The sequence below is a fragment of the Cervus canadensis genome, chromosome 19 (genome assembly GCF_019320065.1).
Source record: "Cervus canadensis isolate Bull #8, Minnesota chromosome 19, ASM1932006v1, whole genome shotgun sequence".
Taxonomy (NCBI): domain Eukaryota; kingdom Metazoa; phylum Chordata; class Mammalia; order Artiodactyla; family Cervidae; genus Cervus; species Cervus canadensis.
In genome coordinates this window covers 44473690-44486098 of record NC_057404.1, presented here as the reverse complement: position 1 = coordinate 44486098, position 12409 = coordinate 44473690, and the positions used below count along the sequence as shown (strand labels likewise).

Here is a 12409-nt window from a genome sequence, read left to right as displayed (position 1 = left end):
CCTGGAACAAATAGTAAATTCTTCTGACAGCCTTGATTTTCTCCAGAAGGCATTCATAGTGTGTTAGGGTCATCTGAGGGATGTGGCCTTGAATTGCTGTATGTTATGTTGAGAGTTTTGTTCAGGCCAACTATTTAGGCCAAGATTGAGACATAGTCGAGAAAAGGCTTAGAAGAGTCTGGCTAGACTTGGTCAAGGAGAAAAATCTATGTCAATACCCAAAAGTGACTTCACATAACAGAAAAATACCCATTAAACCATACTAAATATATCTCTAGTTTAGCTTAGTTATATCAGAGTATTCACAGCCACTATGTTGTCCAACACAAGAGGAAGTGTAATGGAGTTGAAATTGGTATAAATAAAGACAAGTTTTCACTGGTTGTGATTTAAATATTTTTACTTTTGCAGATTTTACAAAACATGACCATAGAATCAGTAAGTTTGGAGGTACATTCTTTGGAGTAGTAGAATTGTAAGAATCAGCAGCATAGCCAAGAGCCAGAGTGAGGAAATGAATATAGTTACAATTTCCAGTCTTCTCCACGGTTAGTTCCTAGAATGCCGGCAAGGATTAGTTTAGACAAGTTAAAGAATAATTCTCTGGAGAAATTCAATGTTCCCCCGAAGAGAAATACCTTACTTTTGGGGATCCTCTAACAAATGACCATATCCCCAAGTTACCTATAGTGAATCCACCAGTAATAAAGCTCTGCCCACATATTCAAAATTTCCAATCTAATTTTTAGTGCTGTTCTTTTAAATATGTATATCACCAAACCTCTTGGGAAAGTCTCCAGCTAAAAAACACAGAATAGCACCAACTGAATAAAGGAATATCCTCAGAAAAACAATTATGAGAAGATATGATAGCTATGAAAATTCAGGATTTTTTAAAGTATTAATATGACAAAAAAAGATTTACTGGAAATTAAAAATGATGTGGAAATGCAGTGAGCTTTATATGAAAGAGTTGGATGATAAAGCTTAAGAAAGCCCTCAGAGAATACAAGAAAAATACAGATGGAAAGTAAGAAGAAAGGGCAAAATTATTAGAAAATCTATTCAGGATGTTCAGGACTCTTCTAATGAAACAAGAGAGAAGGAAAAAAATGAGAAATTATTACAGATATTACACAATAACTTTTTCTGCAACTGAAGGATTATAATAAGACCATCATTATGAAATTTCAGAACACCAGAACTCCTAAAAGTTTACAGAAAAGAAGAAAATCACATATATGTGATCTTAAATCAAATTTCTCAGAAGAAAGACAATAGAGCACTTGCCTTATATAACTTTGAAGAAAAATAAATCAATCCTAGAATGTTATGACTAGCCCAACTATCAGTCAGGGGCAGAATAAATATATTTAAAACATGGACAGTTCCAAAATAATTTGCTTTCTGTGCATCCTTTCTTAGAAATTACTGGGAAATGTGTTCCACCAAAATGATGCAGTAAATCAAAAGGGAGAAAATAATATCTTAGTACCCAAATTAGGGATCAAATATGGAGGGAATTAGGTGATGGTAAAGAGAAGTGCCATGTAAACAACTATTTACTACATCTGAAAAGCAGGTCGTACTCATTTTTTTTTTTTCAGTTTTTTTTTTTTAATTTTTTATTAGTTGGAGGCTAATTACTTCACAACATTTCAGTGGGTTTTGTCATACGTTGATATGAATCAGCCATAGAGTTACATGCATTCCCCATCCCGATCCCCCCTCCCACCTCCCTCTCCACCCGATTCCTCTGGGTCTTCCCAGTGCACCAGGCCCGAGCACTTGTCTCATGCATCCCACCTGGGCTGGTGATCTGTTTCACCATAGATAATATACATGCTGCTCTCTCGAAACATCCCACCCTCACCTTCTCCCACAGAGTTCAAAAGTCTGTTCTGTACTTCTGTGTCTCTTTTTCTGTTTTGCATATAGGGTTATCATTACCATCTTTCTGAATTCCATATATATGTGTTAGTATGCTGTAATGTTCTTTATCTTTCTGGCTTACTTCACTCTGTATAATGGGCTCCAGTTTCATCCATCTCATTAGAACTGATTCAAATGAATTCTTTTTAATGGCTGAGTAATATTCCATGGTGTATATGTACCACAGCTTCCTTATCCATTCATCTGCTGATGGGCATCTAGGTTGCTTCCATGTCCTGGCTATTATAAACAGTGCTGCGATGAACATTGGGGTGCACGTGTCTCTTTCAGATCTGGTTTCCTCAGTGTGTATGCCCAGAAGTGGGATTGCTGGGTCATATGGCAGTTCTATTTCCAATTTTTAAAGAAATCTCCACACTGTTTTCCATAGTGGCTGTACTAGTTTGCATTCCCACCAACAGTGTAAGAGGGTTCCCTTTTCTCCACACCCTCTCCAGCATTTATTGCTTGTAGACTTTTGAATAGCAGCCATCCTGACTGGCGTGTAATGGTACCTCATTGTGGTTTTGATTTGCATTTCTCTAATAATGAGTGATGTTGAGCATCTTTTCATGTGTTTGTTAGCCATCTATATGTCTTCTTTGGAGAAATGTCTGTTTAGTTCTTTAGCCCATTTTTTGATTGGGTCATTTATTTTTCTGGAATTGAGCTTCAGGAGTTGCTTGTGTATTTTTGAGATTAATCCTTTGTCTGTTTCTTCATTTGCTATTATTTTCTCCCAATCTGAGGGCTGTCTTTTCACCTAACTTATAGTTAAAAGAATGGAGGGCTTCAGGAGAGATGTCTTTTCCACTTAACCTTTGCCCAAATGTAACATGAGTTGCATTTTATAATTTTTAAAATAGTTCAGTATTTATGAGAGGGAACAATAACAATGGATAAGATAAAGAAACTATGATTTACAAAAGTTACTTTTCTGAGTGTACCTCATGGAGCTTGGAATCAAACCTGGGAAAGCATAATCCAGGGTACATACTTTTTCACAAATGCATTATATCAAAATGAGAATGCAAGGTAGAATGTAGTAGTCCTCTGGGATGAGAGGTTATTTTTAAAAGAATAATTGCATATTTTAATGTACAGTTTATAAAGTACTTTTCATAATATTTTGGTTATGATAAAGTACTTTGGAAGGATTTTGAGATGGAAGGATGACTTGGGTCAAGTGAATGGAGAATGGGATATTTGCCAGTAGTAATAATCAGGCTCAAATCGGGGTGGATGCCAGTGAATTCTCAGGATTCCCTGTAAACCTTTTATGGTATTGGTAGGGTGTTTTGGAAGCAGATATAAATGACTTTTCCATTGCCAGTGATTTAAGGACTGAACTACAACCTCTCATCTGCATCAGTAACTTGACCTCAAGCTTTTAATGGGTGACAGATGTGTCAAACTGATTTGAGCACTACGGATGCAAAATTTATGGTCCAAAATTCTTTTCCTTTGGAAATTAAACAGTGTGAAGTAAATTAACTTGTTTTTTTAAGATGACAGAGTTTTCTCTCTTTAGCTGCAAGTTTTTATCTTAACGATATTAATTGGAAATGTTTTAAAATGAATTGAATGTATCTCTTCTGTCTCAAGTGAAGTAGAGGAACGTATCTGAACTCCTATTTTTCTTCTCATTGGTGTTTGTATTCTTCTCTTTGTAGAATATTAAGTTGATGATGTTAAAGAGCTTTTTAGAAGAATACATTTCACTATATTGACAGTTTCTCAAATAAATGGGCCCATGCTTCAAAACATGTTTAACTCTTGTTTTATAGATTTTATGTTAAGAATAGCATATGATCGTGATGAAATCTGACTTCTTTGTGCAGCAGTGGAAGTAACCAACTATGAAGTTGGCAAGCATCACTAAGAGCAGATAAAAGAATGTTTAATTGAGTAACTGGTCTTTCTAGAGCTGCTGGCTATTGTTTCCCAAATCTAAATAAATTGGGAAATGAAAGATGCCTTATAACACTTTAGTAACTTCAGAGATTCTACCGGTGGTAACAACACTTAACACATCAATCACTTAACTTCATTATGTGTTAATTTCTTCATCTTCAACAGAAATCAGGGGATTACATTACCTGTCTACAGGAATCACTGAATTAAATGAGCTAAGTAAAAGTATACAACACCTGTCACATAATAGATGTTCAATAAGTGTCCATTTCTCTGCCCTTCTCTAAGAGTTTTCCACCTTATAAAAGCAGACAGTTCTATAAAGGCATGACTCATGCACCATTCACAGAATCAATTTAAGTGCCTATTTCCTTTTTCCTTTATATATAAGCACTTCATTCCAAACAGGGAAATAGGGACCTCATCCCTGTATAAGGGATTTGATGTATTTTTCTCCATTCCTTATCTGAATTGACACACTTGGACTTTTACAGAGGAAATGATGATAACTACCATTCACTATATTAGGAATATAGAAAGGAAAAAGCTGATCCATGCTAAACTCCTTCATCCTAGCCAAATTCTTCAATTTCTATTGCCTTTCTGTGATAACTCCATTTTCCCCATAGAGTTACAGGTTTACTCTCCATCAGGAATGTTAATATTAATCTCCTCAAGGGTTTCAGTCTTATTGAAACACACACACAATAATTTGACATTGTAGTAAATTCTCTGTGTATATTAACTCTATATCAAAAGTGTTTAAATTTCTTTCAGATCAGAAAAAGAAAAGAACATTTTCTTTGAAAATATTTTCTATCATTTTTAATTGGGTGCATTTTATTTCTCTATATGTGATACTTCACTTAAACTTTTCTGCACTTAAATCAAGAAATTCTTTTTATAAAGGGGATAAATTACTGAATTTAGATTTTGATTAATTTTTTTCCTGATTATTTTATATCTTCAGTAATAGGTAAAAGTGAAACTATTAGTACACTTTACTTGAAATCATGGTATATTAACATCTGAATCTTTTGTTTGCCCACTCCCAAATTCCAGCCTTCTTTCTTCTCAACCTTTATTTTAATTTGAGAAGGTGAAAATATCATTAAAGTTAATGAAGCAGATTCTCTAATAAGATGTATGATTAATATATTTAAATTTTTGAATAATGATATACTGAAATATAATCTATATATGTATCATGTATCTACATAATAATACCAGGTACCATCTATCATTCTAATCATATGTTGATTAATATCCATATTACTTTTTTACTGACATCTTTTCTAATTAGTTATCATTTTAGCCATATTTGTGCATATGTATTTAGGATAGTTTGTGGTTCTTACATAACGAGAGCAATAGCTTCTGTATTTGCTTTTTTTTTTAATATTTTTTTCTATCTAGAAATTGACATTGAACGTTGTGTGCGAGAATCAATCAACCTGTTTTGTTGGACTCCTAAAAGTGCTACTTATAGGCAGCATGCTCAACCTCCAAAGCCAACGTCTGATAGCAGTGGAGTCAGAAGTTCGACACCTTATTTCCCCACTGAGTGTCCAGATCCTCCAAAAACAGACCTGGTATGTATTTGCTTGACTTAATTTATAAACTCTAAAAGAAGATGGATATGATATTAATACACTTAGTATCTTTATTGTTCATAATACAATAATCACTTATGTTCTTTTAACATAGCTCCCTTCTAGTATGTTGCATTCAGGCAGCTGTTCCAGGTCTTGAGGCCAACCAAAGGTGAGAGCTTAGTTAAGGCCTTCTCAGGTCTTTCCTGTGCATGGAGACATCCTGTGTGTGCACAGACAGACTTCTAGATTCCCAGGATCCTGTTAGCACTTTCAGATTCCCCTGTGGACGTTGAATTCCTCAGCTTTTCATTTTAGTGAGGTTTTTTTTTCTTCATTGTCTGCTTATTCTTTGCTCCTACTGTCATGGCCACTTCAGGCAGCCACAATATTAAACAATTGCTGCTGACTCTTTTTGACAGATATCTTCAGGGAAATGTCTCTTTGCACTGAGAGGATTCTGAATCAGGTCAAACAAAGGCAAGCGTTGTAAGGAGAGGTTTCTAGGAAACTGGAAGATAGGTCAAATAACCGTAACCTGCTGAAAGGACACCTCTTGGGAGCTCTAAAGCCATTCTGTCCTGTCCAGTGGCTGCTAGATTTCTGGTTTGTGAGACTGTTGGTTTTTAAGGTGACTGTGGAACTGAGAGAGAAATGAGAGTAGGGAAAATTAAAACTCCACAAAGCTCACATTCTTACTGAAATTCAGGTGTTTCTTTTGACCACCTACTCTATAGATTGCAGCAGACAGACCTTTGTTTAACTTCCAAATTCTAAAAAGTTTATTTTGATAATCTCTGCCAGTATTCTCATTATGTTTTGAAGGAGCAGCTCTTCTGAGATTCTTACTTTGCCATTCTCACTGATGTCACTCATATTCTATGCTATTTGTCCACTACATTTTAATTTCTCAGTGAAACAAAATGATTGAGAAATAGTTGATTTTAAAACTTCAAAAAGGAATAGTGACAGCTCAAGTAATGTAAAACTTTCATTTTATGATTAAGTGAAATTTTACTAAGAAAAATTGCTGTTTATTTTAAATTTGAGTAAGTGGTTTTAAATCTTTGCCCTTACACTCTCATCTGACATGAGATTTTTGTTTAAAGTGTTTAATAGTTTGAATGTCACTAAATCCCAAGTCCCTTTATACATTGCTGATTATGGTAAGTCTCAGAGTACTGGGTCAATTTGCTAAAACTTTGTAATACAAAACTAACTTTTTTTGTGTACTCAGAAATCTGATATATTATTCCCAACAACAATACTAAGAATGAAAGAGAAAAATATATTATTTACGTAAAATGTTGCTACCTGAAGAATATTCAAGTTTTGGTTAACTTTTGTTTAGAATTTATTTCATTCTTTTTATGTTTCAACCATAAAGAAAAATATAATGAATAGTTAAAACAATATGTCTGAATACATACTGTAAAACAGATGTCATTCAAGTTACTGAATTAAGAGTACCTACATTCAAAATTTGCATTTAGTGGAGGATATACTGACAGTAAGCAAAAAAAGTAAACATTCAGTGTGTTTTCTACAGTCTACATATAAGTAAGATCATCTGGTATTTGTCTTTCTTTGTCCAACTTATTTCACTTAGCATAATATCCTCAGGATTTCTTTTTTAATGGTTGAGTAATATTCCATCATATACATATACACAACACTTTCTTTATCCATCCGTCTGTTGTTGAGCATTTAGTGGCATTTAGGTGCCATTTTGGAAATTAAACAATAAGGAAAAAATAAATGGGACTGCATCAAACTGAAAAATTGTTACACAACAAAGAAAACTATCAATAAGACAGAAAGGCAATCTAATGAATGGGAGAAGATATTTGCAAACTATATATTCAGTAAGGGGTTAACATCCAAATTACACTAAAAACTCATACAACTCAAAATCAAAGAACATACAACCCAATTAAAAAATGGGCAGAGGACCTGAATAGACATTTTCCAAAGCCATAAAGTGTATGTTAATCACTCAGTCATGTCTGACTCTTTGCAACCCCATTGACTGTAGCCCACCAGCCTCCTCTATCCATGGAATTCTCTAGGCAAGAATACTGGAATGTATTGCCATTCCCTTCTCCAGGGGATTTTCCTGACCCAGGGATTGAACCTGGGCCTCCCACATTGCAGGAAGATTCTTTACTGTCAGAGCTACCAGGGAAACCCTTCCAAAGGCATACAGATGACTAACATATATATGATCAATATCACCAATCATCAGGGAAATGTAAATTAGAATTCCAATTTAATATGCACTCATACTGTTCATTAAAAAGACAACAAATAATTATTGGCAAATATGTGGAGAAAAGGGAACCTGTGTGCACTGTTGGTGAGATATACATTGGTCCAGCCACTGTGGAAAGCAACATAAAGGTTCTTCAAAGAATTAAAAATAGAACTGCCATGTGATCTATGGCAGTTTCACTTCTGGGTGTTTACCTGAAGAAAGCAAAATTAATTTGAAAAAAATATCTATACATCAGTGTTCATAGCAGCATTATTTACAGTAACCAAGATATGGAGGCAACCTTAATGTCCATCAATAGATACACGGATAAAGAAGATGTGGTATTTTCATACACACACAATGGAGTATTACTGAAACAAAAAAGATTGAAATCTTGACATTTGAAACAGCATGGATGAAACTTGAGGGTATTTTGGTCAGTGAAATAAATCAAAGAAAGAAAAATATCATATCATCTCACTTATATGTTGAATCTAAAAGACAAAAGACTAACCGAACAAAGTGAGACCGTACTTACAAATACAGAGAACAAACAGGTGGTTGCCTGAGGGGAAGGATGTGGCAGAGGGGTGTGTGTGAAATAGGTGAAGAAGATTAAGAGGTACAGACCTCCAGTTATTAAATAAATAAGCCATGGAGATATAATACACAGCATAAGGAATACGGTCAATAATATTGGTATAATTTTGTATAGGGTTAGATGGCTAGTAGACTTATGGTCTTCCCTGATAGCTCAGTTGGTAAAGAATCCACCTGCAAGGCAGGGGACCCCAGTTCAATTCCTGAGTTGGAAAGATCCCCTGGAGAAGGCTTAGGCTACCCACTCCAGTATTCTAGGATTCCCTGGTGGCTCAGCTGGTGAAGAATCCACCTGCAACACGGGAGACCTGGGTTCCATCCCTGGGTTGGGAAGATCCCCTGGAGAAGGGAAAGGCTACCCACTCCAGTATTCTGGCCTGGAGAATTTCATGGTTTGTATAGTCCTTGGGGTCACAAAGAGTCAGATATGACTGAACGAGTTTCAATTCACAGACTTATGGTACTGATCATTTCATAATGTCTACAAATGTCAAATCACTGTCTAGTACACCCTAATCCAATATAATATTGTATTCCAGCTATATTTCGTTTTTTAAAAGGAGAAGAGGAAAAGGACAATGGAAAATGCCAAGAAGTAGGAATCTGGAGAACATTAGAGAAGAGTTCCTATTTTATGTGAGAGATTTAAAGAATATCTAATAAGGAGACCTTTGGGAAGAGAACCTAAAAGAAGTGAGAGAGTGAGCTATATATATTTCCTGAGGAAAAAATGTTCCATCCTGCAAGTGCAAGGTGGTAGCATTGCTTTGAATGTTAGAGGAACAGTAAGGATACTATACATAGAATGGAATGAGTGAAGAAGAGTATAGCTGTTTTTGTTGTTTAGTCACTCAGTCGTGTCTGACTTTTGCAAACCCATGGACTGTAGCTGACCAGGCTGTTCTGTCCTTTAAAGGTATACAAACTTACTATTACAGTAGTAAATATTAATATATTTTGAAAGAAAAACCAACAGATATTGCTGACTCATTGAATGTGAGGTACAAAAGAGAGAGTGTGTGAAAGAGTCAGTTGCTCATGTCTAGTTCTTTGCAACCCCTGGACTGTAGCCTGCCAGGATCCTCTGTCCATGGAACTCTCTAGCCATTCCCTTCTCCAGTGGATCTTCCTGACCCAGGGATTGAACCAGCATCTCCTGCACTGCAGGCAGATTCTTTACCATCTGAGCCTCCTCATGGTTATCCAGGTCATTAAGACCTTTTTTGTATAGTTCTTTGTGTGTATTCTTTTTTTTTTTTTGCATGGCTTGAACAACATTTATTTCTTATAGTTCTTGGGGATGAGAAGTCCAAGATCAAGGTACTGGCAGATTTGGTTCCTAGTGAGAGCCTGCTTCCTAGTATACATGGCGTTTTCTCTGTGCATGTATGTGGTGAGAGAGGTATCTGTCTTTCTCTTCTTGCTGTTATTCAGTCACTAAGTTGTGTCCGACTCTTTGCAACCCCATGAACTTCAACACACCAGGCTTCCTGTCCTTCACTATCTCCCTGAGTTTCTTCAAACTCATGTCCATTGAGTCAGTGATGCCATCCAATTGTCTCATCCTCTGTCATCCCCTTCTCCTCTTGCCCTCAATCTTTCCAAGCATCAGGGTCTTTTCCAATGAGTTGACTCTTTGCATCAGGTCCTTCCAATGAATGAGTATTCAGGGTTGATTTCCTTTAGGATTGACTGGTTTGATCTCCTCACTGTCCAAAGGACTCTCAAGAGTCTTCTCCAGCATCACAGCTCAAAAGCATCAGTTCTTCAGCACTCAGCCTTCTTTATGGTCCAACTCTCACACCCATACCTGACTACTGAAAAAACCATAGCTTTGACTATACAGACCTTTGTCGGCTAAGTGATATCTCTGCTTTTTATTTTATTTTATTTTTGATGTACTCCTTTCCCAATTTTGTTTTTTTTTTTTTCATTTATTTTTATTAGTTGGAGGCTAATTACTTTACAATATTGTAGTGGTTTTTGCCATACATTGACATGAATCAGCCATGGATTTACATGTGTTCCCCTTCTGTGTATTCTTGCCACCTCTTGAGATGGCAAAAAGTTACAGAATATAAAATAAAAAAGAAAATAATAGAAATAAAAACAAAGTTTTCTTACTACCCAGAAGTTAAAAATAAACCAAAAAATAAAATAAACAACTTCTTTTTTAATTCTTCAAACAAGGAATACATTTCCAATAAAAATTCTAGAATATCTAGAAAATAATCAGAACCTATTAGTACAGCGCAAGTAGACATTTCTCTTTCCACTTACATGATACCTTATGTATATTAGATATTGATTGATTGTCCCTACCAAGTCATTTTATTTCAGCTAGCTTTTGGAAGATTGACAGGGTTTATATAAGTAAAGAAGATAAATAATTTCTTTTTTATCACCATGATAAATCCTAACACCATTCTAAAGACTTATGGAAAGTAAAAATAATATTCCATATTCACCTAATTGTGTTTTACTTACTCTTTCCAAAGCATACTCTGCTTGGGTAAAGAGCAGGTTCACCGGAAGAGGCCACATTTCCTCTGCTAAGGAGGGAACTTGCAACACTGTGGAGTTCCACCATTAATGTTCTGAAGTGTTAGGTATGCAGAGGCTAAGATTTTATAACACACGTATTGTGACTTTGTGAATATTAAGTATGTAACGAGTTGAAAGAAACTGGGTCGTTGTAATTATTCACAGTGAAATAAAGGAGTTCTTAAATACACAGATTTGAAATTAAAATTTAATTTACTCATTACAGTTTTTCTGCTTATACATTTAATATCCTTTTAGTTTGAACATACCTTTCTTGAGTTCTATTGTCTAAACCTACCAGAGATCATGTCTTCTTGTTAACTATTGATATCATGGTAATTTGTGTGTGCAAGTTGTATTTAATTGTTACATTTTATTTAAGTGATGAATTTAGTGCTTCCAGAAATCACTCTGTAGTAAATACCATGAGGAAAAATGTATGACTTCATATTTGTAAAATGTAGCTCTGTAAGTTGCTGAAGGAGGAAAAGGGAAAAGCGGATTAAAAGAAGTGGCAAAGCCAGGGAGGCATACTCTTAAACTCTAATTTAAGTTGCTTTCATTAGTACTGTATTTTAATTAATTATGAGACCTTATACAGAGAAGAATTATATTAGGGGAAGCTCAGTCCTTGGCAAGAAATATCTTGGTTAGGTGAGAGGACAAAAACTACCCCGGCAAGACTTCTGAAGTCTCTCTAATGTTAAAAGGGGAATCTTGATATGAATAGTCATTCCTAAACAGAGCTAATGTTCAGAGGGAGAGTATCTTTGATCTCTCTCTAAGCTCAGTCAGATTTTTCCTCCCATTAGTCAAAGAGAGAACTCCTCCAGATTGGATAGAGCTAATGCGAACTTGTTTCTGAGGTTAAGGAAGTGAACGTCTCACATTGAGTAGTCTGTCAGAGTCCGACACTTAGGACTGGCTGGATTAAAATTACACGGCAAAGCTGTATCTATTAACATAATAAGGAGAATGAAGTGTAATAGGTAAAGGCTTCCTATTTTTGAAGTCCATAGTATTTTTCTTTAGTGTTTAATAATATAGCTGATTGTTTTCTATACATATAATTTATCTTGTTAGTCATTATAGCCTAGCACTATATTTTAATCCATTTAGCATGATCATGAGGGTGCCAGATTATTCAGTTATTCAGTCTCTATGTGCCTACATTTCCTTTATTAAACTAAATTCCTGAAGAGTAAGAACTAAATAAGGAAAATGGAGTGTAATAAACTAAATTCCTGAAGAGTAAGAACATAATAAGGAAAATGAAGTGTAACAGGTAAAGGCTTCCTATTTTTGAAGTCCGTAGTATTTTTCTTTAGTGTTTAATAATATAGCTGATTGTTTTCTATACATATAATTTATCTTGTTAGTCATAATAGCCTAGCACTATATTTTAATCCATTTAGCATGATCATGAGGGTGCCAGATTATTCAGTTTTTCAGTCTCTATATATGCCTACATTTCCTTTATTAAACTAAATTCCTGAAGAGTAAGAACTGCATCTTAATGATTTTTGTGTTCCTGTTGCTTGGTATAATGCTTGATGCATCGTAGCCTCTTAAT

At 35.1% G+C, this 12409-nt stretch overlaps 1 protein-coding gene across 3 annotated transcripts in view; it reads left to right on the top strand.

The window, feature by feature from the left end:
• The window catches only part of TBCK (TBC1 domain containing kinase), a 195277-nt gene that overhangs the window by 117150 nt on the left and 65718 nt on the right, over positions 1 to 12409 (top strand). For all 3 annotated transcript variants that reach the window (XM_043438214.1, XM_043438215.1, XM_043438216.1), the window contains exon 23: positions 5263 to 5438. In XM_043438214.1, coding sequence (XP_043294149.1) covers positions 5263 to 5438 — 176 coding nt within the window. The remainder of the gene's footprint in view (positions 1 to 5262; positions 5439 to 12409) is intronic.